Raw genomic sequence first — 25,647 nt, 5'->3', positions numbered from 1 at the left:
ACAATCATAATCTCTGCCCTAATATACAGCCCAAAAGATTTTTCGCCATAGAAGATGTAGAGATATGATTGTCTAAATCGTACACGTGAGCTCCTAATTTAAGAGGTGAGGTCAACAAACACAATCTTCCACTCTCTCAGACTGCCTCAGCCTGAGATAAGGGAGTGGTATAATAGAGGAAATGATAGATCAGTAAATGTGGGGCTGCAGAGCTCAGCCACAGTAATATGATACAAGATCCCGTGCTGCTCTCTGTGTGGAGAAATATGAAACAGTTGTACGCGGGAGTAGAGTGAGAGACGTTGAATCTCGTGTTCTGGATGGAGGCCTGGCGGGGTTGTGATGACACAGCAAACAACCTTGGAAATATGATGTGAATAAATGACACAGGCCGTCTCTTCTGCAGGCTATCTATGTGTTTAGAAAAGTGAGCGTTTGTGCGCACGTCAATGTGTGCTCGCATGGAAGCGTACGCCTCAGTGTTTGTTTACGCCCGTGTTTGCACTTCCTGCCGTGACCTTGTTGCTGCGGTTTGCCTCTCCATTAGACCTGCTGGTCTTGAGGAGGCTGGTGGGTGCACCGCTGTGGTCCTTCTTGTTCCTCTCAAGTCCCCTCCCTCCCTCCCTCCCTCCCTCCCTCTCACCCTCCCTCTCTTCAACATCTCCCAGCATTCATGTCTGCTCCAGCTGAGCAGAGTTCACCCGAGGGAAGATGAGTGTGCAGTTACCATGTTAGTGGAAAATACATTATATAAGCCCTGCACTGGACCATATTGTGTGTGCGTGTGTTCCCTTTGTTTATCTGGGCCGTTGTGGAGAGCAGTGTGCCAGCATCACTCGGATTCACCTGGGTCCAGTCTCTGAGGGATGCACAGCCAGCTTTGAATGCCTGTGTCTTTTTTAAACCTGTGTGTGTGTGTGTGTGTGTGTGTGTGTGTGTGTGTGTGTGTGTGTGTGTGTGTGTGTTTGGGGCCCTGTTTGAGTTTGCATGACTCTCACTGTGGCTTTTATGTATTTTTTTCTCTTCTTCAGTCCCCCTGGTGTTCTCTTTTTTCCCATTTCACATCAGTCTGTCAGTTCTGGTGTGATGGATTAAGTCTTAAAGGTTTCAGATGGGTGTGTGATTGTATGTGCGTCTCCCTTTCTGCTGTCCTGCGTTTGAGTCAGGGAAAAATATGCGTCCCCAACTGACACCTCGTCAAATCACACGCTGCCATCAGTCAACGCAGGCCTGTCCTGCTTCTTCTTCTTCCTCGTTGTCCTCCTTCTAGTTGCTGTAGCGTCTGAGGGTGACTCTGTGATACATTATTTGTTTGAGTGTGACAGAAAAAAGCAGAATCGAGTGATGAATATTTAAGATTAGATCTGCCACAAGACGGTCTTTGTGATTAATGACTATAGTTGGCATTTGTCATGTTGTCTGGTGTTTGTGTGTGTTCGTATTTGTGTATCTGTGTGTTTTGCATTCTTGCTCGGTTGTTTTATTTATAAGGAGAGCAGTGAGCTTGTCATGGCAGTGCCTGAGGGGAACTTCTGTCGGCATTTTGACATAGCATGACACCAAGTTGGAGTTTTTTTGGTGCGTATGCTGGTGTGCAAGTGTGCCGTTATCATGCGTCCCGTTGTGTTGTTGTTATCCTGACAGACACCCACTTCACAGCTCAGAACACACTTCTCGTATTCGCCCCGTCCTTGCATGCCACTGGGGACAAACACACACACACTCATAAGGCTTCCACACACTCATACACGTGACTGTTTCAGTTTGGTCAGCTTTTCTCTTCAGAGGGTAGAAAAATGGGAGAATGGGGAACAAAAGGGAGCTAAAAAGGATACCAGAGAGAAAGAGGGAAATGAGAAAACCACTTGTCAGTCCACCCTAGTTTAGTCCTCTCTGTTCATGAGCTGCTATACTTTATACTTTATCACTCTGACCAGAAGTGTGAGATGTTCAGAGAGAGGACTGTTCTTCAAGGAGTAGCCCACTCTTGTGATTGTATCACACTCCCATAATAAAGTTGGTGGACTTGCGAGAAAGGGACTAATAAAGCTGCAGCAGAGATATCCTGACTTGTAGTGTCTTGTGTGGGTCGAGGTCCAAAAACACTGGACCCCACATTTCCAAAAATGCACCAGAATAGCCCTTTTTTTGTTAGACCCTTGCCTGATAGATGTCCGTGTCCTTTAATTAAAATGGCATAAGTTTTCCAACACAGGTTTTCTGTCAAGATGTTTGTTCTACGCCCAGGCTGAGATAACTCTGATGACATCACTATGACATCATTCATGAATTGCAGCTTCCTGTGGAGCCTTAAAAGGCGTTATAGTACTTTCTTCACATATGCAGTCATACTCCCCAAGACCTGTAAACACACTTCAATGTGTAAAATTGGTGGAGTTATCCTTTAAGAAATCTCATCTAGAGCCACAGAAGGCTATACAACTGTTTGCACAGGCTGGATAGTGCTCTTCATGATGAGTAAACTGAACTTGATGTGTAGAGGGGAATCACCAGACAAGCTGATGTGACAGTAAACATCTGTTCTGCTAAGGTGCCCTCGAGCAAGACATTTTTAATGCCTGCTGGCTTCAGGTTCTCTTGTGTAGTTGTAAGAAAAGAGAATTTCCCTTCATGGAAACGATTGGAATGACGAGATAAGCGATTTGTTTCTGTTTTGGTAAAGGTTTGTTTGAAGCAGTTTTATTTCCAAAGAGTTAGGACCTTGTGTAAAACATAAAAAAACAGAATGTGATTATTTGTTAATATTTTTTGATCTATGCTCAGTTGAAAACGGTACAAAGACAACCTCAAAAATGTTGGTGAATGAAGCAGGTAAACCTGTGTGGGCATCGTAATCTAGTCCCTGCCTCTGTTGGTCCGGGTGCCTGTGTGATGAGACCTTGGCACTTATGCGCTGGTGGTAAAGCTCCTCACAGGTATGTGAAAAGCAGTGGCTGGCAGCTACATGTGTATTGCATCAGACATTTGCAAAACATGGTCTGCAATACAGTGTGTACCCTCCTGAGGCTAACAGTTAGCAGTGACAGGGAGTGTAATAGGAACTGACCGCTCTGAAATGGGGAGAGAAATGTAAATGAAATGTCATGTTTAAGTATGCGTCATCGTTGTAGACGTTTTAGTGTGGTTTAGTTTAGTGAGGTTTTTAGTTTAGTGTGGTTAGATCAGATACTTCCAGTCATCACACATAATACAATAATTGTAAACAGTTTAGACAGTGTAAACAAAATCAACAGTGTATATATTAAGTAGTGACTGAACAGTGATTTTCTGGTGATATGCTGCCCACTGTTTGTTTAAACTATGAATTTGAAGGGTGGCCAATTCTTACATATTCCAAATTTAACCCCAACACTAGAAATACTTCTCCTTTGTGCAGTAAACTTACACATACCTCTCAGATCATATTTGCTTTCCTGTAATGGAAAAAAAGGCTTTTGTACAATATCCCAAATGATTAGATTTCATAGCAGGAGCATTTAGAAACAGTAGATCAGTGTGATCGTAATAACCAGCCTTATTAATAATACATATGGCTCATTTTGGAGTAAGACTGTTGAATTCATAGTCATTTTAAAGGTTTAAACGACCTCCACAATTCCACCATTTTTATACTGAAATGAAGGGAACGAGTGGCTGCCTGGAAGGAAGGAAGGAAGTCAACATAAAAGATGATATGACGATATAAATGATAGGTGATGGGTGGTTTAAGGGATAAAACATGTCCTTTGAATCCATCTAGGTGGATCTCAGGAGGCTGTGGGAACTGAAACGAACACGGTGAGACGAAAACACCGGCTTCTTTTCTCACACAGCACTCATCCGCAGTCTCACTTTACCACAAACACTTCCTGCTAGGTCTCCACAGTAAGTCGACATGAAAACAAGGAAAAGAAGCGAGCAATTACAGTACCGCTGAAACTCCCTTCACTCCTCCAGCCTCACAGGAGGTAGCATATTATTACAGCAAACACTGTGACGCAGGTCTCATTCTCGCCTTTCTTTATCGCTGTTTCACAATGTGTAGAACAAGCGTAAATATTTCACCTCTGGCCTGTAACTAGGGCGGTGAGTCCCAGTGTTGGAACACCTTGTGTTACACAGCATCGACTGCCCCTGTTGGGAGCTATAGAGCCAGACAAAGAGGCTCCTTATCGAGCCGGACTGCGGGGCCTTTGCTCCGGCTGGCAGGCTCCAGCACAGAGACAGGGGCTGCTATTGGGATTGAGGTATATATAGAACATCAGGATGGGCTTCCTCTTTCTCTGCCTCTCCCTCTCCGCCCATCTGTCTCTGTGGTTTTATAAAGGGTCCTGATGTGTTGAGTGAGACAGGTTTGCACTGCTGCAATAACATCTATTCATTAAATCCTGATGTATGACAACGTTTGTGCATCTTATGATATTAATGTAGCATTGAAATATACAGTAACTGACTTGAACAGTATTGCAGTGTAATTTATTTTTAGACGTGGTGACACAACGTTCGTGGTTTTATGACTCTCGTCCCATATTAATCTCAATCCTTTTTACTTGCCCTTCGTCTAAAACCTGTAAAACAATTGAAGACAAACCCAGGCTAAGATATAACAAGTGCTCAGCGTACCCAGATGAATAGCTTTTTTTTATTGTTTGCATCGCAGCCTTTTTAAGTTGTGTGAGTTTAGAAGAATAGCCTCGCTTGGATGAAACATTAATGAGGCTGTGCAGCTGCTGAGAAGACGATTTACAGTTGATAAGAAGAACAAATGGTGCTGGAGACGATAAAACAAAGTGTTAGAGCAAAGTGTTACATATTTTAAATAATGCAACGGAAAGAAAAGGGTATCTGGTTTTCAGGTTTAGGCAGATGTATTTGAATTATCATGTGTGCTGGGAGAACATACTATAAACAGAAGGGCCCTGTAGAGCAATGTTTACCAGCCAGTGGCACTTGTACCCCAGGGGGTACTTCTAAAGTTGCCATGGGGTACACAAACAGACCGTGTAGTAGCTCAACTATCTTGGTAAAAAACAAAAAAACAAATTCTGATCCAGCCACAGCAGGCAGCTCAAAAAACAAAGCTACCTGCCCATCAGGGACAAAGTTAGTTTCTAGCTGATGAACATAGTAAAATGTTCAGCAGCTAAACAGCCAAATATACCCTTCAGGAATCAGTGAAGACCAAGAAGAGCTGTAAGGATGTTGGACTTTGCCAGGTGGCCAGAAACATGACACCTAATGAATGCTAATGTGCTCCGTGTCAGCTTGATGTGTAAATAACTGTCTGTTAACAAGTTCATTATGTTGTTTGCTCGCAGCCTGTTTCAGCTGCCACCATCAGTTATGGCAGGTTTAAATAACACGCAGTTTAAAATCAATTCAAACTAGAATGGCAGTCAGTAGAGTGCATACCTCCACCAAGGCCCAAAAGTCCCCGTTAATTAAATCAACCTATTCCAATATCAAATAAAACAGTTAAATCCACCAGCTGCGGATTTTTATTTGGATACGCATCAAATTGTACTCACTCATAGATACCAGCCACCTAAATATGGCTGATTTCTTTCAACAAGATCCATGCATTACTCCCTGAGAAATTAACAAAAAAGGCTAAAAACGCCCTATCTCAGAATGTTAAAGAAAATGAGAATAAAAATGTCCTGGATCCATCTCTTTATCCAGATCCACACCAAAAGTTAATGGGGTCTATTCATGGCCAAGACCCATCCTCCATCCAAGATTTGTGGAAATGCGTTCAGGAGTTTTTGTGTAATCCTGCTGACAAACCAACCAACAAACCAACAAACAAACGGACATGGGCGAAAACATAACCTCCTTGTGTTTTATTGTTTCAGGAGTACTTAAGCTTATTTAACATGGCTATGGGTGTACATGAGGCAAAAAAAGGTTGAATACCACCAGCATATGTCTTTATTTCATGGGAAAATAAAAGCAAAAGAGAGATGTGGGGCATTGACAAAGAGTAGTCCCACGACACTTGTTGGGTGTGAAAAACAATGAGTAACACTTCCCTCAATAAGTGAGAAATGTAGTTGCAATGGGCAGGTCCCAGATGTAAAACTTGTGTAAATGTAATGAGTGTGATGCACGGTGTTCCTGATCAAGAACATGCACGTTCAGCTGACTTTCGTTGGATAAATAAACATTAAAGGGGCACTATGTAGTTTAAATTCAAACTCAGAATTGTAATATTTACAATATTAATGAAGTAATAATACCAACTCAGAAACATTTGTTTTTCCATAACATAAACAAGATGCTCTCTGAGGAAATAAGGTCCCCAGAACACTGTTTGAAGCTAGAAAGGTGGCAGGGTCCGCCAAATATAGACAAGTAAAACAGAATGAAACACTGTTTGTTTATTCAGTTTATTCAGCCATGAAAACAAAGTGAGTTTATTTAGTTTGTTTAGGCATAAAAAAAATCCAATGAAGATCTTTCTCTTCTTATTAAAAGTTCTTCCCCCAAACTACATAGTGCACCTTTAATAAGATTTAAATATTAGAGGTTGAAAGGCATGAGAGCTTTAGGCCCCAGATGTTGGTTCCCGTGGCCTGACTGACATTAGTGTTCCCCGGGGAGGGAGAGGTGGTCATTGTCCAGGGTTCAGGAGCCCTCAGGAGACAGATGAGCAAGCACCCATATATCCTGACTTAAGTCCTGTAGGACGAACAGAGGAGGTGTTTTTAATTTAATTTCCTCTGCTGGTGTCGCTCCCATCCTGCTCTGTAGGGTAATAAAGGCAAGGCTCACACATCCCAATAATTACACACATACTATATCCCAACTGAGATGTGATTAGAAGTGAGCGATAACAGTGCCAGGGTGCTCTCAGGACGGTGTAGGAGCAGATTTACAGAGCCGGAGTCACTGCTGGGGGTTTATCTTTGTAGAAACCCGATCATACCCACAGGAGCAATGGCTCCCATCCACTTAGATCTTGCTTGAGGTCCCCTTTTATAGTTCCCTTCATACTTTCTCAATATCCCTCTGAAAATAGCTTCTTACTGCTGCAGAGTCATCACAGTCCTGTTTGTACGGAATAACCTGAGTAACGCTAATCAATATGGAGAAGGGATCAAACCAAAACACAGACGGGAGCAGAGCTGGGCTATAGATAGAAAGCTGCTTGTTGTGTTTTCAGTCTGTCAGCACCACGGACAGAGTATAGTGGTCACGAGAGAGAGAGGGAGATGCTACATCACTCCTCCAGCGACACTGTACTGAAGGCTTTCACTGTTCTGTCTGAATGGTGTTCTACGCATACGACATGGCACTGGATAAATAATGTAGCCTAATGCTACTGTGAGAGGCAGCAGACAGCAGCGGTACATGAAGTACCAGTCTGTCTCTCCTGTCTCTGTCTCTTTTTTACTTTCTCTGCACACACACACGCACACACACACACACACACATACACACACACACACACACACACAAACACACACACACACACACACACACACACACACACTCACACACAAAAAAAGTACAAAAAACACAACTCTCTGAATGGATGGATGACACATGATGTCACATGATGAGTCATAAATCAGCAATGCTATTCTCTCTCCGTCTCTGTCTGCCTCAGTCTTTTTATATTTTATTTGTGTGTCCCTACTCTAAGACCTCTGACATTAACAATTGTGATAACAGCATCTGCATGCAGCATTTATCATGAGTCACACTGTGAGAGCATTTATACCGTCTGTGTGTGAGACATACCTTATTTATAGCTGTTATTGTTGTGCAGGAGAGGATGCTGGTGGAGTTCCCCCTGTGTGAACCGTATTAGCCATCAGCTGGTAATACTGTGTGTCATTGTACAGTTTCATATCAGTAGTCAAACAGGTGTTTCACCACACATTATACAGAGCTAGAAATAAGAGAAATGGCCGTCATTTCATACAGTATCTGCTTAACTTGCAAAATCCATGGTCGTTCATATATAATACTGTGTACATGATCCAGATTTGTGCAAATTAACCAAACAATCATACGTCATAGACTTTGAGTGTGCGATCTTTTTTCTCTTGTTTGCCAAACACATTTTTGGTGAAGAGCCCTGTTGACACTTTGTCCCGCTGGAACTCAACCAGATTTTAAATCCCACCACCTGACACTGTTATCATACTCTGGCTTCACCTCTGCGTCTCGTCCAGTGGGATTATACAGACGTGACTGAATGAGACTCTGCGGGATCAGCGCTGGTTATCTCATTTGCTCGACATATTCACAGGCAGGCTCGAGAGACAGAGACTCCCGGAGTGATTTCAGTCAGAGGCCAATGAGTCCAAAAGGGGAAAAAAAGGCAGATTTTGTCACTTTGCATTATAAATAAAATCTCATAGAGTGAATATAGAAAACCAGCTTATCTGAAATATTGTCCAGAGTATCATTATCCTTTTCCCATCAACGTTAAACATCCATCAACACGTATATTTGAGATGAAATAATGAGATGTGAATTAAGAGGGTTCGATCATGTGCAGCAAAAATATGATTAGATACTGTTCTCTAGTGCACTGTTTTAATTTTCAACCCTACATTAACCTTTAAATAAATGACTTTTCCTGTCCTCTCCAAGGGTAATAGTCTCTCTTTAACTTATACGTCAATAAGTAGAGATTTGTTCCCGATCTGTTATGTAAAATGAGCTTTGTTCAGTTTGTTCTCAACCTCTGCTCTCAGTGATTAGCTCACATCGATCTGACCAAATGGCTCTGTGACCCACCTAGCATATAACGTGTTCAGAGGCCTGGTGTGCGACAAAGTATTAAAGTTCCCACCAGCAGCCAATTTAAAACTTGACTTACAGTAAATGTTTTCTTTTTTTTTCTTCTGTGTGTGATGACCTGCACATGCATTGCCCCGTACCAAGTGACATTGTGCTGGTTTTGTAGTAGACACTCGCTGAAATAAAGAAGCTCAGGAGAGCAGCAGCATTAAGGTGATTTAGTCGGCTGCAGACAGTGGGGTGTATTTCATTGAGCCCATCTGGCCTGTTTGAAAGTGTTGCTGAGTCTAAGAGAGGCGGTCAAGGCGGTGGAACAGAGAGGGTGATGGATGGGGTGATAGATGCAGGGGGAGGGAAGAAGATGAGAGTGCAGATATGCAGGGTGGGGTGGGGGTGGGGGGGGGTGTAAAAAAAAAAAAAAAGGAGCTCTTTTCCGGCAGAGTTGAATCTCAGGCTTGGCTGTGGCACACTGCTCTGCCTGTTTTCATACCAAGCACTCGGCTCTGGCTCCTAACCAGCTTCAAAGCGACCAATAGCCCTGAACCAACCCGCTCGCTCTCTTTCTCCCACTGACGTTTTGGCTCACCCCCGTCTTCCCCCTCTTCATCTTTTCTGACTCTCATTCACCGTCTCCTTCCTTTGGCTCTCTCCTTCTGATTTTCCTTACCTTCGCTCTCTTTCTCCACCCCTGTCGGGCCTTTTCTCCGGCCTTCCGGTAGTACAGAGGGGTGTGGGATCGGGCCAGGGCCTCCAGGTTGCCATAGTGACACTTTGTGTCCTGATGTCATTAGTATTGACGGTGTGCAGCTAGGCCAAGCTGTCCTGGCACAGGGGCTGTTTACTGTTTACCCCAAACTTAAACCATTCACAAAAAGATGAGTGTGTGCATCTGCATGCGTGTGTGACATCACGACTCTATTTCTATTTTACATTCAGATAATGTGTGTAACAATGAAAGAATAAGCGACAGAAAGAGAAGAAGTGGTTGATTTGATGATTGCCTGATGAGAAAGCTCTTTCCAGGAGCTGGATTTGCACCGTGGGGAGAACCTTGGCGAGGTGGAAGTGGCTGTTTTCATGAAGACACATCCCCTCTGTCTGCTCGCTCACTGTATGATTACTGAAGCGTGTCTGTAGAGCGGCACCCACTCTCCGTCTCGCTCTTCCTCGTTCTCCTGGCTGCTTCACCAGCTCGTCTGTCTAAGGAAATGGACGTCCCCTTAGAAATACATGTGTGCATTTATCTCCTCGCTTGTGACCTCATGCATCTGTGGTGAATGCACAAATCGCAGGGCTGCATCTCCACCTCTCGCAGACTGTTCAGCTCACAGCTGGCAGGTTGTGGCGTCGTCTACATTGCCAGAGCAATTAGTTCCGCTCGGCGTCTTGGGCCAGGGGTGGACAAGCTATGGATCCCATATTGATGCTGTCACATCACATGGAGGGAGATGCACAAACATAAATACAATCTTTGCATCATCCCCTGGTAATCCTTCATGTATGATATAATGGCTCAAGATTGTCTGCGGATGTGGAAAAGAAGCACTTCCTGCATTGATTGAAATGTGAACTGAGTGTTGTCCTTACACAGAGATAGAAATAGTTTATTTTTAGGGTCATTCGATTAGAGTCCGACCGATACCAGAGAGCAGATACTGCAGATCACGGATGAATCAGTGTATGTTTTTTGCTTTTGCTTTTTTCTTCCTTTAAAGAAACAGTCCATCCAAAAATAAAAAATCTAAAGTTCAGTCCCTATCTACTCACCCTCATGCTGATGGAAAGTCAGGTGAAGTTTTTGTAGCCCACAAAACATTTCTGGAGCTTCATCGGAAAAACAACAGCATCGCAGTATTCTCCTAAACACTGAAGTGGTTGGGACTTGTTTTAAGCGTAAAAAAACGATCAAAAAAGAAAACATACAATGGCTCCGTACAGTTTGCTCAGCGTAATTCAGCTACAATCAAGATTTCAGCTTAAAAAAGGGTGTAAATATTGTCCTTTCAAATCAATTTGGGATCTCAAAGCTTCTGAGCCTTGGATTATACCAGCACGTATGGAGCCATTTTGTGTATCTTTTTTTCCCATCTACTTCAGCCATCCAGCTGCAACGCTGTTTTGCTGTGAATATCCAGAAATTTTTCGTCGACTACGAAACATCACCTGACTTTGCTTCGGCATGAAGGTGAGTAGATAATGACAACAGTTTCCTTTTTGGCTGAACATATCCTTAACCCTTTTTTTGTGTTCATGTCTGTCAATTATTAATTCATTTTGGGTCATTTTATGCTTTTATTAGTGAATCAATGGTAGCAAGTTTACAGGAAATGAGTGAAGAAAGAGAGAGAACATGAAACAATGGATCCCAGGGGTTGTTCTTATTGTTCCCACTGCTCATACTGGGCGCAAAGAGCTTCCTCACCAAGACAATGGTACAAGTCACATTTTGTGCAAAAATGTAACCCAAAGTTCAGCCACAGTTAATATAAAGCGCCTGCAATTGTGCAAAGTTACAGTCTTTATAGTACAAAATTCCCTCTTTGTGCTTGAGCAGGCAGTGTTTGCTTACTGAGCCATGAAAGACAGAGAGAACCACAAAGAGGGAGTTTTTTTTTTAACTAAAGAGACTGCAACTTTGGAAGATACCACTTGATTTGACTAACTCAGACTGCTGAAGCCTCATATTAGTGTCCTAGTAGCTGTGGGTTTTGTCCCCCATCATTTACATTGTAATTGCAGCAGGAAGGGATCTCTTTACAGTAGGAACAATAACAACAAATAAAAACTCTTTCGATGTACATATGGGCATGTAAGTATTTAGGACAGGCTTGAAAGAATGCAAACACTTTAATTCCCAAGGCATGTCCATATTGGTATCTATGTATCTGCCTCAGTAGTCCAGAATCATTGAAGCTCTTCTTTGCATTGCCTCTGATTTGATTGGTCTATTCCCTGGGGTCTGCACTCTAACCAATGCATGCTCATGACCCTTAAATCTAATTTTAATTTAAACCCAACAAAGGCTGAAACCATTAGAGCTTGTGCCAAATGATGCAGCAGTTGTGTGTATGTATGTGTGTGTGTGTGTGTGTGTGTGTGTGTGTGTGTGTGTGTGTGTGTACAACTGGTTTGAAACCAAAACTTTGCCCCTGATTGTGATTTTTGATACCATACACACTCTCTTATGTTGATAACCATGTAATAATTCATTTCGCCAGATGGTGGTGCTCTAAGATCAGCTGTAGTGATGTTGAAGGGAGGTTGCTCATGTCAATAAGCTCAATTTCATTTATTCTATATGCATGTGTGCTGTATCATATCATAGATAGACAGATAGATAGATAGATAGATAGATAGATAGATAGATAGATAGATAAATAGATAGATATTAAGACTTTATATTATATCTATGTTTCATATGACCTGTGCATCATTTCACATTAGCAGACGAAAGTGTTTCTGACAGACAGCCAGCCAGCACGATAAACAGACAGATGGACAAACCACTTCTGCCAGCCAGTCTCCTCCAACTCCACCATGTCAGAAATGGCAGAGTCCCTGAGGCTACTTTGCAATAGAGATTCCTCCTGCCAGATCAATACATTGAGCCATAAAAATTAAGCCCTGTTCAAATGAGAACCTGGCTTGACATGTTTCCATTAAAACAAGTGGCATGAATTTATCATCGCAGTGGTAGGGCCTGATCCTACCTTAAGCTCGTCTTCAAATGTGTGTGTGTAGTTGATAGGAGAGCGTGGATGGACAGCTTGCCACCCTGTGGGCACCACGACTACAGTCTATCCGTGATCCACGCTGGCAGCTGCTCTGCCAAATGGGATTTTCCTGGAGATTACAGCCTCTAAGTGTGACACGCTCGCATGTGTTTGTCTTTGTTGTTGACGGAGTGCGTGAGAGGACTATTTGTAATAAAGCCGTGTGGGTTTTTTGTCTGTGTGTTTAAGCGTGTGTGTGGGGGTCTTGAGCCGAGGTGCAAAGAGAACATGTTCTGTTGTCACTTGGGGCTGGTTGGAACATGACTGAACTCTCTCTGGCAAGCTGTAGGAAGAAGAAGGGAGGGAACGTGCTCAGATGTGGGGTCAGGCTGGCTCCACACGGCTGCTGGTCTTATGAGCAACATAAACCCTTGTTGAATGGACCTTATTTAGTAGTAGCATGAGCCAATAGACAGGGTTATTATCCTATATGTCAACTGTTCAATGTTCAAGGTTTTTTTTAATTGGCATTGTTGTGTTACTTATAATATTGAAGAGGGCTGCAACAATTATTAAGTCATGATAGTATTCCTGATCAATTGATTGGTCTAAAAAGAGACATTTTATTTCACCAGAGACCAGAGCAACATCTTCACTTGTCTAATATCATCAGTCCAAATCTCAAATGTATTTTCATCACTGAAGTACGGTGGCCCTGAGGGTCAAAACACACATATCTTTAAATGTTACAGTTATGGCTGAAAATGGCAACACAAAAAATTTTGCCTACTTCACAAATCTCCACAACACATATCAACGGACAGCTTTCTACCCAGAAATGTCTGTTGTTACCGTTAACGTAGGGCCTACAGTTGCTGTAATAATATCATAGGAGTTTGCTCATTAATTCATGAAATTATTCATTAGTCTATGAGGCAGCCCCAGCATTCGTCACTAGATGACACCATTATAACAATTTTTCCTCTCCTTTCCAGACATGAGTTCAATTTTTAGGGTGGATTTTCCTTTAACCCATTTCAGAGACATTTCCTGTGCTCCTCCGCGTCGGCTCTGTGAAGAGCTGTCCACGGTCCTGAACATAAGCTGTGCATGGATCCCCGGTCATGTGTGGGGAGGTGGCTTTGTAGTCACTCACTAACCTGCTTAACCTACTTTCTACTTGCCCGTCTTTCATCCGTCCACAGAGAGGAAAGTGCTGTAGGATAAATATAGCATACTTATCAACACACGCAGTGTCCGTCCAAGCTTTCCGAACAACAGGAATAGTACAGTGCTTTGTTGTGCTCCTCGTATCCTCACCCTTAATGCTTCGCTGATCATTTCCCTAATGAAATCCAGCCTCACTCCGAACATGAACTCCCTGTGTTTGGCCCATTAACCCAACTGGTAGAAAACGTGTTGGGACGCGCTTGAACCTTTATTGAGATGAATATGACCAAAATAATGACGTTTTAAGATCTTAATTGTCCAATTATGTAGACAGCTGTTGTGCTGCATTGCAATGCCGGTTCAATAGCAGTTTCCTAGCAACCAGAGAGGTACAATGCAATGATTTTCTGTTAAGTGGCATCATTTTCTCTCAGCCAGACTCGACCGTGTGTTCACAAAACAAGTCCAAATCTGCAATGTGTGCATGCTTCCCCACCTTTTGGTTTAAAACATTAACGCAACAGAAAAAGGTCCGTGTGTGTGTGTGTTTGCGTGTGTTTTGTGGTGAGGTACCCGCTCATGTAGGCATCCAAATGGGTCATGTGTGCTTCTGTATACCCTGGAGGCGCAGGAGAGCCTTTGAAATATCTGTGTTGCTCCAAACAAATTCCTTTCAGTTGATTAATTTTCATCCAAAATGCACCGTCCCGAGCTAATCATTGTACATGCGTTCTTTTCAATTAATTCATTATCAAGGGAGGTAGAGAGAGGGGGGAGGTTGGGGGAGGGGAAAGGAGAGTCAGGGGGAAAACAGAAAATCCAATCCTGCTGGTCTGGAGTCTCGGAGCAATGGAGCATTAGTCTCATCCTGATGTAATTGGAATGACACCAAGAGTAAAGCCGGCTGATTTAGGGACAGCCTCTAGGCTTGATTTAATGCCCTCTACCAAAACTATACATCCATCTTTTTATCTTTCTCTCCTTCTCTCTCCAGGCCCGCCGTTCTCTTCCGTGTTCCTCCCCCACCCTGCCGCGCGCTTCATTCATTCACCAGCCACTGTCATGTATCTCCATCTGTACTCTATTAACAGAACAGTAGCTGCATTTTATAATATTTAAAGCAACACGGTAATAAACTCCCAACAGGGTGTGTATTTCTCAGCATTTTACTGACTTCTTTTGGCATTTACACCCTTGAATGGGTGTGTTTTACTCCTGCAAAGGTTGTGTTTTAACACTGAATAAATATCTCCAGAGAAGAGTGCAAAGTAGGGGCAGACTAAGCAGGTGTATCCAGGCCAGGGTGCTTCGTCCCCGGGGTTTGCTGCTGCTCATTCCCCTGACAGATGGACTGCCAGGGCAATCCTATTACCCCCATGTGTTTAGCTGCTCTTAATGCCAGGGTGGGTTGCATAGCTAATGGAAGACAATGAATGTGTGGAGGGAGAGTCTCATGCTGCTGAATGATCATCCCGATTTGTTTAATAACGTGGAGATCTAACAACAGTGAAAATTATAACCGTGACAGCTTCTGTACTTATACAGCTCGTCATATCACATAAGCCCAGCCACTAAATAAGCTTTATTGTCCAGCACAAAGTAAGAAAGTGAGTCTTGTGGCATTTATGAGCAACCCAATCGCCAGAATAAATGTTAGCTAAGTAAGTTTCTGCAAAACTGAGCAGAGAAATTAAAACTTTAAGTTTGTTTAGGTCCACTTCTCAATTTTTCTCATGTCACGATGCTGCGCTTATTTTCAGGTTAGGTTTAGGCACAAAAACGACTCTGTTATGGTTCGGAAAACATCCTGGTTTGACTTGAAACCTGTTTTGGCTGCTACAAACACAGCAGGAAATATCCAGAGGTCTCCTTAAAAACATCCGGTTGCGTTGCCACAAACACGGCTGGAAATTGTCCTGACTCTTGTGAAACACCATGGTCCCTGGTCACAAATATCCAGTAGTTTCACCCTTACAAATGCTGAAACGGGGACACAAACTGCGGTCACCCGTTTGGCAACCTTGTTGCCTGTAGCTCCACCACCATCCAGAGAACCCATTAAAAAAAAACACATTGAGATTGAGACAAGGGAACCGGAAGTGCAAAAATGCTAACTGATTTCTGCGGCACTGACAGTACAGAAACATTATTTTATCACGATAAACATCATTTTTGCAATATAAAATCACAGATATCGTATTAGGATTAAGGTGGTGGCAGTGCCCACTTCCACTCCTACCTGCAGATACTGTGAAACTTACTTCAGAAGACATAGTGCGTGTGACTATGGATCTGGAAAAACTACTGAAAATTGAGCTTTTACACAAAAGCATTGCTTTTTTTTGTTTGTTTTCATTCTGTCTAGAAACAATTGTGGATGGCTGTGCCACACACTTAAGATAGTGAATATCTTTGTCATTTTATCCTAATATTGAGAGAAAATTGTAATCTCCACATCACAAATCAGGTGTTTCAGTGTGATCTTAGGTTTAAAGGTTGTTGATAGAATTTCGCGGACTGATTTGTCCACATCTTTTATTTCATGGTATTACAGAGGTGATTTTTCTTCCTCAGGAAACCAACTTACAATTGACTCTCTGTCCACCAGTTAATTCAATTTATTGCGCAATGATAAGTTTCCACTCTCAGTTGTTACAGTATTTATACTTTATCCGTCTCAAAATACGATTAACAAAATAGGTCTTAAACAGCTTTTGTATTGATTATCTCAATATTTGTTGGATTAGCTGGATGAAGGTAATCAATATGTTACCCTATTTAAACCAGACATTATCCACTGGTCAATACACCATCGACTGCAATCTTGAGATATAAGGGGACTGCAGTGAAGGTGGGCCATAATTGTGCCGTGCAGCGCCTGTGTCGTCAAATATCTATACTCGTGTACATGTGTGGGCATGTATGGTGCTTGGTATGCAGACAGCGTCTTCGTAGCCCTACACCGGCCTCTGTAGGTCAAACAATTACCACACATCAAGGAAGGCAATTGGGCATGACTAAAATATCATTGCCGTGTGATTGTGTCCCTATGTTTGGGCTGCTAGAGCCTAATTTAACCCACTTTGTCCATACGATCGAGGAGAATTGAGGACACGCTCTCCAATTCTGGTGGGCCCCCCGAGCATTTCCTGCGAGCCTGACACACGGCAGCTGGGCTGTAGACGCGCCGTCACTGGTCTCTCAGCCAGCCGAGTGGGAGATGGGGGGTAATGAGCGAGAGAAGTGAGGCAGCAGAGAAGAACAAGTAGCTGGAGGAAGTGGAGGGAAGTGTTACAGGAGACCTATTGTGCTTTTATGAAGGGGTTTTCCCCCTTTCCTTCAGTGTTCTCCAGATCTCGAAAGCTAAAAAAGCTCCAGAAGCTCCTCTCTCCCACAGAAAACACTGCTCCTGAAATGCATCGTCAGAAGTCCCGCCTTTAATTCCTTGACTTTGTGACATCACGCTTCATCAAAGAGTCACATACTTGCATAATTTTTGCCTAGCTGCTAGTTTGGCACATAGGAATTGATTTAGCACAGCTGCTCTGTTGTTGTTAATGGTGCTGGCTCAGGTATGTGTGAGCTGACCAATCAGAGCAGACTAGGTATTCAGGAGGGGGGTCCTTAAAGAGACAGGAGCTAAAACAGGGTGTTTCAGCCAGAGGGGGAATACAGAGTTGCAGCACTGGACAGTATGAGAGAACTGATGTGTTTTTTGAACATTAAAGCATGAAAACCTATTCTAGAAATAACACAAAATAAAACGATGAACCCAAAAATTAGCATGTGTCTCCTTTAAATGAGACATGTGGTGCAGAAACTTGAAGCCTTTTGAGTGAAGGCTCTGAGAATGAGTGCGTATTGACCAGGTATCACATGATTGAATCATTGGTTTCCAGTCAGTGTTACTCTTTCCACTGGAGCCAGTGTGCTCTCATTTTGACTTAGCAGGAGAGAGTAGATTGGCATATATGCACAGGGACTGGGACAGAGGCAGGGAGGAGGATGGTGGATGTTATTAGCGAGGCTGCATTGATCTCAAGCTCTGGCTCCGAGCAGCATTCTCCATTTATTCCTTCATTATACAGTCAAATATTTCCCTGCCTTTAACCGCCACCCCTGGCCTTCATCTGCCTGTCTCTCCGTCTCAAGACTCCCCCCACCACACCTCCCAACAAACCCTTCCAAACCTCTCATCCAAGCAGCTTCATTCTGCTAAACCTATTGTTTCGCCGATTCCATTTCAATCTCATCGCGTCTCTGCTGCTCAGCTGTAACTTAGCCGAAGTCTTTGTGGAGGAGGAACGCTGTGTGTTCCTTTTGTCCTCGCAGACCCTGTTTAAATATTGATAGAGATTGGAAGCGCCGCCGACTGCTCAGTCAGATCTGAGAGGGTCAAGGATGGCAGAGTTTCTCTGCAGATTTCATTAGGGGAGCAGAGGACTGTAAATATGGAAGCATGTGCCTTCATTATCCCCCTGCATGGCTAACGCCCTATAATGTATTCCAGGAGGTTGGAGGGTGATGGGGTGTAAAATGGCATGTGTAGGAAGGCCCTGTTTTTTATTTTTTTATTTTATGCTATGAGCAGCATGCCTCTCTCACAGCCAGATCCCCATTAGTAGAGGAGCAGAGGATTGGATGTGCAAATGGTCCTGTGGATTAGAGAGCTAATGCATTTAGGAGAGGGGGCTCCACAATCTCTTTATTGCTGCTGCTGCTGCTGTTGAGGCTCGTGCAGGGGGAGATACCCGGTCCCTTTGTGGAGCCTGAGAGATTTAGGGTAAAGTGAGTAGATAAGGGCAGGGATGCACTGCGAGCACAGTGACACACACACTCTGCAAAGATTATGGCTGGAGCAGGAGAAGGCTGGTTGTGTGTGGCGTTATTAAACTCAGCATGAAAATGAGATCTTTCCAGAAAGAGGCGCAGACAGAGGCCCTACTAATCTAATTAATCAGCGTCTGGGGTTTTTTCATTTTCTTCCGTCCTCTTTTCTGCACCTCTCCACTCATCCCTCCCTCTCTATCTCTTTGTGTCGCTCTCTGAATCTGAACTTCACGCCCTCTCCCTCTACCTCTCAAGTGAAATGTGCCATGTCATGTGCTTCCTATAACACATCTTACTGTATAAAGGCCTGCCTGCCTTCTCCTCCTGGCATGAATAGCTGCTGTCACATAGACGCAGAGAGGAAACTCACTGCAACAATGTGCAGATGCCTCTGCAGCAGGATGGAGGGATGGTGATGCAGGATCTGCCAGGCTTAAGAGGCAACCTGCTACCAGGCCATAAGGCAGCTGTCGGCTTTAGGCGCACGAACCTCTCTTGGTGGTCACCAAGCTGTGAGAAGAAGGCAGAATTAAAAACTCTCTTCTCTGGTGGTGGTTCGAGTGAGCGTCACATTTGCAGCTTGTGGTTTTTTAAAGAGCCAGGCAGCATGGGAGGGGCCCAGCAGCATCAGCAGCAGCAGCACAGTGGGTAACTACAGCGCAGCTCTCCAGTCTGCGCTATCCGACCGGCACAGTGAGTCAGCTGAGAGAAGACGCCGGCGAATGAATGAATGAATGAACGAGAGGAGAAGAGGAGAGGAAGAGGAGAGAGCTGCAGGATCTGGAGACAGAAAAAAAAAAGGTGCTCCTGTGAAGTCTGACACGGAGATACTGAGGTGATCGGAGCAGGCTTGTTGACGCATAATCCCACCCGCCCCGCTGGCACTGGGAGGGGGCAAATCTAGCCTGCCTAAACTCAAATCCTCCAAAAGAGATTTACGGAGTGCGCTGCTGCTGTTGCTGCTGCGGGTTGAGCCACCTCCAAGAAGACATTTCCTACATTTTTCTTTTTTTCGACCACTTCTACAGGCGCTCCGAGGCGATCGGGACTACATTTTGACGTCTTTTGGGGAGATAAATACGCGTCGCTCATAATCAGGGTACCAAATCCCCACTGCGTCGCGGTTTCTTGGATGCGCCCTGAGGTGTGGACAGGAACACCACCACCACCACCACCATCATCATCACCTTCCTCACCATCACAGGTATTTAATCGCGATTGCGTTGATTACACCGGAGATCTGGAGCCATGACAGGCCCCCCGCTGGTCCCACAGCCCGCCTGCTGACGGTACCGGGCATGATGGGAGCAGGTCTGCCGCTTTCAGGATCCCGAACCAGCCGATTTATCAATGGAGGAGGAGAGTGACACCCGGAAAATCAACAACAGCTTCCTTCGCGACCACAACTATGCAACCGAAGGTATTTGAAGCGATGATATTGGGGGAAAAGACTGAGCCTGTAGCGAGAGGGATGATGATATCACTACAAAAATAAGGACTATTGAAGTAAACACAACTATAAAGCAAATATCGCCTGCTATCAATGATAAAAAAATAAATACATTCTTATATCTGGCGTCATAGTGATGTAATCTGGCCACCACATAGTGCGTAAAGGTCATTTAATTCACATTTAATCACCTCAGACACTATAAGCTGCTGTAGGGGTATTAGAGGAATATTCCAGCCATTTTTCATAAACATGGAGCTTGTAGGTTGGCCCGTGGTGTCAATAGCTGGAGATGATGATGATGATGATGAGGTGGCTTTCTCATCATGCCTGCTATTTTAGGATCCTGACCAAGAGGAATCAGGGCTCTAATCTGTGCGGACTACACAGGCAGCAGAGGACTAAAGCCTCCTGTTCAGCTGCCGTGAGGTCTGGAGTCCACAGTGAACATGTGATGCAGTTAGAAAATGATGGAAAAATGTGTTTTCATCGGACTGCGTTGACTTGTTGGAATAATTACACAGAGGCAGGGGAGGTGGCCTCATTTTAAGAGGCTGGATTGAAATATGGATCTCTCACACACCCACACAGCATGCATTTTTACTGTACAAGCTCATAACTGAACAATAGCTTTTTCCTGCAGCTATAAATGCTGCTCCTCTGCTGTGTGTGTGTGTGTGTGTGTTTCCTCCTCATTGACCACACAACCGCCTCTTGATTATCATCCTGTTTACTGTTTGATGCTTAATAGTTCCCTCATGTTCCACCAATCAGCTCCACCTGTCCTCCGCAAGCTGCTCAGATCATTGATCAACATAAAACATTGATTTACAGGTAAAAAGATATCATTAATCTCATTACCACCTCATTCCACATTTACTGATTATGCAGATCGGTTATGGGCATTAAATTCTCCTCATATCAGTAAGATAATGAAGACTGAGGGGCTTTTTATTACAGCAGCTGGAACTGATCGTGCTCAGTGAAAACAGACTTGTTTCATACAAATCAATTATTTATTTCAATTCAAATAACTGAGTACAAACAACAAGTAACAGGAATCATTTAAAAATACAGATTAATACAAGATTTCAGTCAACTTCTATGTAAGTAGATGTTAATTTTCTGCTATTGTAACAAATATGGCCTTAAAATGACATTGCAATACATTAGGTTATATCGCGATACACAACATATATCTTGATATTTTGTAATCTCATGAAAAGCTCGTTATAAATGGCAACACAATCAAATATCACAATATGTATTTGGCCAAATACCTCGATATTGTGACAACATTGTCTGTTGGCAGGCCCGTAGCTACCATTGAGGACACAGACGCCATGTTCTCTGTATTTTTTCTGGGTCTTTAATTTGATATTATAATATATATGTTTGATAACACTTTATAGTAACCATCATTAAAAACATGTCAAATTTATAAATTAAATTATTAATTATTATTTCACAGTTGACATTGAAATGCTTTATAAACTATTTGTTAAGCAGTTGTGTATTGAAAAGATGCAGCTGATGTAAATGGTTAATAAATTCTGTGTAGTTCATCTATGAACATTATTTGGATGGACATTATAAAGATTTTTTTGCATAAAAATAAGTTTAATAAGCTTTGAAGTAAAAAATGGCCATCATTTTTACTTACCTTCTGTTGAATCTACAGGCTGGCACTGAAATTATTTCCAAAATGATTATTGTTCCCGTCAAAATGCATCAAAATGGATTTATACTTTAGTCTGCAAAATTTTCTAATTGGATGGGTGGGGGTGGAGATACACGACCGAAGTATTCCTAAATTTCCTGGTTGCGGCCCTGTCTGTTGGTACTTTCACAAAATATTAATAAAATGAGATTTCAGATCAATACTCATCAGTATTGTGGATATAAAGACAAGGTGGGTCAAGGAAAAGATATTAGAACAAGTAGAACGGTCAGAACATTCACAAATTGCATCACTTTACTGTAATGCAGCCTTTAAAACCAGGAAAAGACGACAATAAAGCCATATCATGATATAATGATATCCAAAATATAAAATGATATATTGTCTCATATCACGCTAATGATCTATATCGATATATTGCACAGCCGTAGTAACAAATAGTTGATTAATATGTATTGTACAGACTAGGGGTCTCGAGATATCACGATATTGACGTTATTCACGATAACCGTGATATTAAAAGTAAAATATTGATATCGTGTTAATAAGACTCATATGATAATATCGTTTGAATGATGCAGGAAAATTAGACGTTATGCATCTTTCGTTTATGAGTTAATCTGTTTGGCTTTTCACTTGTAATAGCTTCTATTTGTTCTTCTTGTACACTTTTCTAAATGTATGGTTACAGACTCTCTCCACATCCCTACCCTCGTATTTTGAGGGTCATTTATTAGCCAAAAAAAGAGATAAAACATACAGTAAACAAAGTTAAAGATAGATTTGAGTTATAGCTTCTTTTTTCTTTTTTTAAATTTCTAGAGATATCGCGATGATATTGTTAGCGTGAATTCGTTTGGCCGCGATGATCATGTTGTGAAAACTGATACTGTGACAGACATTTGGAGGAGGACTGTTTTATTTGCAGTGTGGTCAGTTTTAATAATAGTCTCTGCAGCTCTGGGGCAGACTGTTATTCTTTCACATTTCACCACCCACATACCTACCATGAGCTTTGGAAATAGAAAATCTGACCAAGACAAACATATTTAAATATGAAATATGATGGAGAATCCAGTAAGGGAACGTTCAAATAGCATGTCTCCGACAGTTTTCTACAGAATTGAATAGACTGGAGGGCAGACAGCTTGTTGGAGGGTATGTGTGGCTGCAGGGTGCCTCAGAGAGTCTTCAGCTCAGGTTACTGATCCCACTGCAGGTTAGAGGAGAGACAAAGTCAAGGCTCTTTCTCGCAGCTTTCTTCAATGTGTTTTAAAATATGGGTGAGCATCATCATTCGCTCCGCTCCTGCACTTACAGATGATTCCCTGTCACCGCTAAACACACATTCACTGGTTCAGCACGAGAGGAAGTGAAGTGGGGGTGGGAGTGGGTGTGATGGATATCTTTGTTTCATGTGTGCGTTGAGATGAAAAACAGTAGGGGAGCTTCCTCTTTGAGCTCCTCTCTTCTGTCTCACTCTTTCAGTCAGGAGAAAGAGCGTGAGAGTCGCGCAGGGTGTAAAACACATCTCCTGAAAGCGAAGGACTGTCTGGTCTGCGGCCCATCTGCTCTTTTCAAACAAGAAGCGTCGACTTTTGTTATTTTTTATGGCTCTAATTTATGACTGATCGTCACACCTCATATATCATGAATGAGTGTGTGTCTCCTTGTCTTCTAAGTGGTGTGAAGTCAGCTTGCAGCCAAAGATCATACGGGCCGGTGTCTGGGTCCATCAGTTCAGACCACACACATACGCACACACACACAGTCACACACATATGCACACACAGGTCCCGGGTAGGGATTCCCCTCAGGCCATGCTTGCCTACAGCAGCAGGACACTTTAATGATGTCACATTTTAATGATGTCACTGGTGCTGACCTTTGGCTCGCACCAATCCCACGCCTCAGTGGGTCTGTGGGCGGGTACATTGACGAGTGAGTAGAGCTGCTCATCCGTAGTCGGGTATGAAAGTCTTCTCAACCTAAAGACAAAGTTTCTGGAGACATCATTGTCGTCGAGATGACAGAAAATTGCATTATACAGTCTGATTTGCATTCTCCAGACAACACCTTGCTAATGGTGACAGGATGGATGGTTCTGTGTATCACTGCTGGGCTGTTACACTCCGTCAACATGGCTCTCGTTTGATTTTCATAATCGGCACCTTGGATGGATCTGTAATGGTTGAAATTGCCAAACAGCAGAGCACCACTTCGGGGTGTAAAAATGTAAATAGCTTCCTCGCTGTGAGGCACGACCTAACCTAATGTCTGCTGCGGTATTGATTTCTGGTCCTTTACAATTTAGCCACCGGAACAATGACCTAAAGATCTATTGGTAGGACATGTAATCCCTTCCTCCTTCTCTCCCCTGCCCCCTCTTTCCCTCATCTTTTCTCCCTCTGAAGCATATACAAGCTTGCATGTGATGTGACCCCTCAAGCCCGCTGAATACTGATGCAGTCCCGTAACAGAGAGCTCACAGCCTTTATTGCGGACGCTGATGAGAGCGGAGCAGCGGCCGGTTGCCTCTGCCAAGGCAAACGGCCTGGGGCCACACTTTAGGACCCCGGCATGAAAAGACTTAGCCCACCATACCCCCAGGTCCCATCCATTATTCACTATGAAACACTCAAAAAGGCCGAACCCCGCCTTAGCACATAGTGCAAGAAAGATAATGTCTGTGTGTGTGTGTGTGTGTGTGTGTATGGGGGTGGAGACTGGTGCTTAATGGCAAGCTGTGAAGTTGGGGCAAGTCACACTCCTTATTCAGCAGCTGCTTTCATCCCCTGATTAGCTTCTTATTAAGTCTGCAGCTCCATGAAATTTTAATGAGAATTTATTAAAGATTACCCATGGTGTTGCTACTGTAGCGCCATTATAAATATATCCTGTTTCTCGACCAGATTTAAAGGTGCTGCTGCGATACATTCATCTGAGTCATTCGGTGGTGGTGCGCTGCCAGCCTGCAGGCGGAGCAGAGTTTGACCTTTCAGGACTTCATAATGGGATACATTTGTAAGTTTTGATAGCTAATTCCTGTGTCCTGTCGAGGAAGCGGCGTCGCTCGGAATCTTTCATGTTTCTGGTGATAAGGTTACTGTAGATACAGGATTTTTTTTTACAGCGGCGGCCCCACTGTCTTTGATTCACTCCAGCAGCCTTGAAAAACAGGAAGATGAAAGGGGATTGCACCAAAGCAACTCAGACAGACAGACAGATAGATGGAGAGAGAGAGGGAGAGACAGCTTTTGTTTTGTTGCTGGATTATAATTCTATGCACCCCCCCCCCCATCCTGCTTCCCAAACCATCCCCCTTCCCGCATCTTCAATTTCTAAGAGAATACCAAATAACAAGCATCTGAAATGATCCCTCTTGGTCGGCATCTCATTGCGCGAGACCAGGAATCAATCGCTGATCTCACTCCTCTTCACCACTTCTTCTTCTTTTCCTTGTTTCGTCCTGTCCTGTGTTGTGTCTGTAGTCAGATGTGTGCCACGCCGATGTGTTAATGAAGTGTGAGAAGGGAGGCAGTAACACGTCTCGCCCGTTTCACCCTCAGCTCCCCGGAGTGTGGGGATACAGAAAAGCAAGCGCACACGCACACATGAAGACGAAACACACACGCACACATTCTGTCTCACTCTCAAGGGGCTGATCCTGGAGAAACCAGGTTAATTAGCTTGTTCACTCCAGATCTTACAAAGAGTCATGCTCTTCTGATGAAGGGAGCCGCATTGTGCTCTGTTGCTTTGTGTGCTGCTAATAAAGCCTAATAAAGCCTTAATCATTATGGCTGGGTACCAGACCACTAGGTAGCAGGGTTTATTCAAACATTTGATTGATCTCCATTGTTGCTGAAGCCGTTATCAGCTGCTTATTCAGCACAGAAATGCTGTACCGAATTTGTGATGCCTGTTCCTGAAAACACAAGTCCAGACTGACACATATTGTCGATAGAAGGAACCAGAACGGACCTGAATTATCCCCTCGGCCTGATCCTTTGACGCAGGCAGCTCAGCACAAGTGCTGTAATCCT

At 43.4% G+C, this 25,647-nt stretch overlaps 1 protein-coding gene across 3 annotated transcripts in view; it reads left to right on the top strand.

Annotated features, from left to right (window-relative positions):
• The window catches only part of ppp2r2ba (protein phosphatase 2, regulatory subunit B, beta a), a 43,887-nt gene that overhangs the window by 2,877 nt on the left and 15,363 nt on the right, over window positions 1-25,647 (top strand). Inside the window, exon 1 of one of the 3 annotated variants that reach the window (XM_073487118.1) lies at window positions 19,821-19,890. The exons of 1 other annotated variant lie outside the window; for it this stretch is intronic. In XM_073487118.1, the coding sequence (XP_073343219.1) occupies window positions 19,821-19,890 (70 nt within the window). Of the gene's footprint in view, window positions 1-19,820; window positions 19,891-23,030; window positions 23,041-25,647 lie in introns of those variants that run through there. One more of the 3 variants, XM_073487119.1, reaches the window with a different exon arrangement.

The sequence above is a fragment of the Pagrus major genome, chromosome 18 (assembly GCF_040436345.1).
Source record: "Pagrus major chromosome 18, Pma_NU_1.0".
Taxonomy (NCBI): Eukaryota; Metazoa; Chordata; class Actinopteri; order Spariformes; family Sparidae; genus Pagrus; species Pagrus major.
The sequence above is the reverse complement of the archived record's forward strand: the minus strand, read 5'-3'. Positions and strand labels throughout refer to the sequence as shown.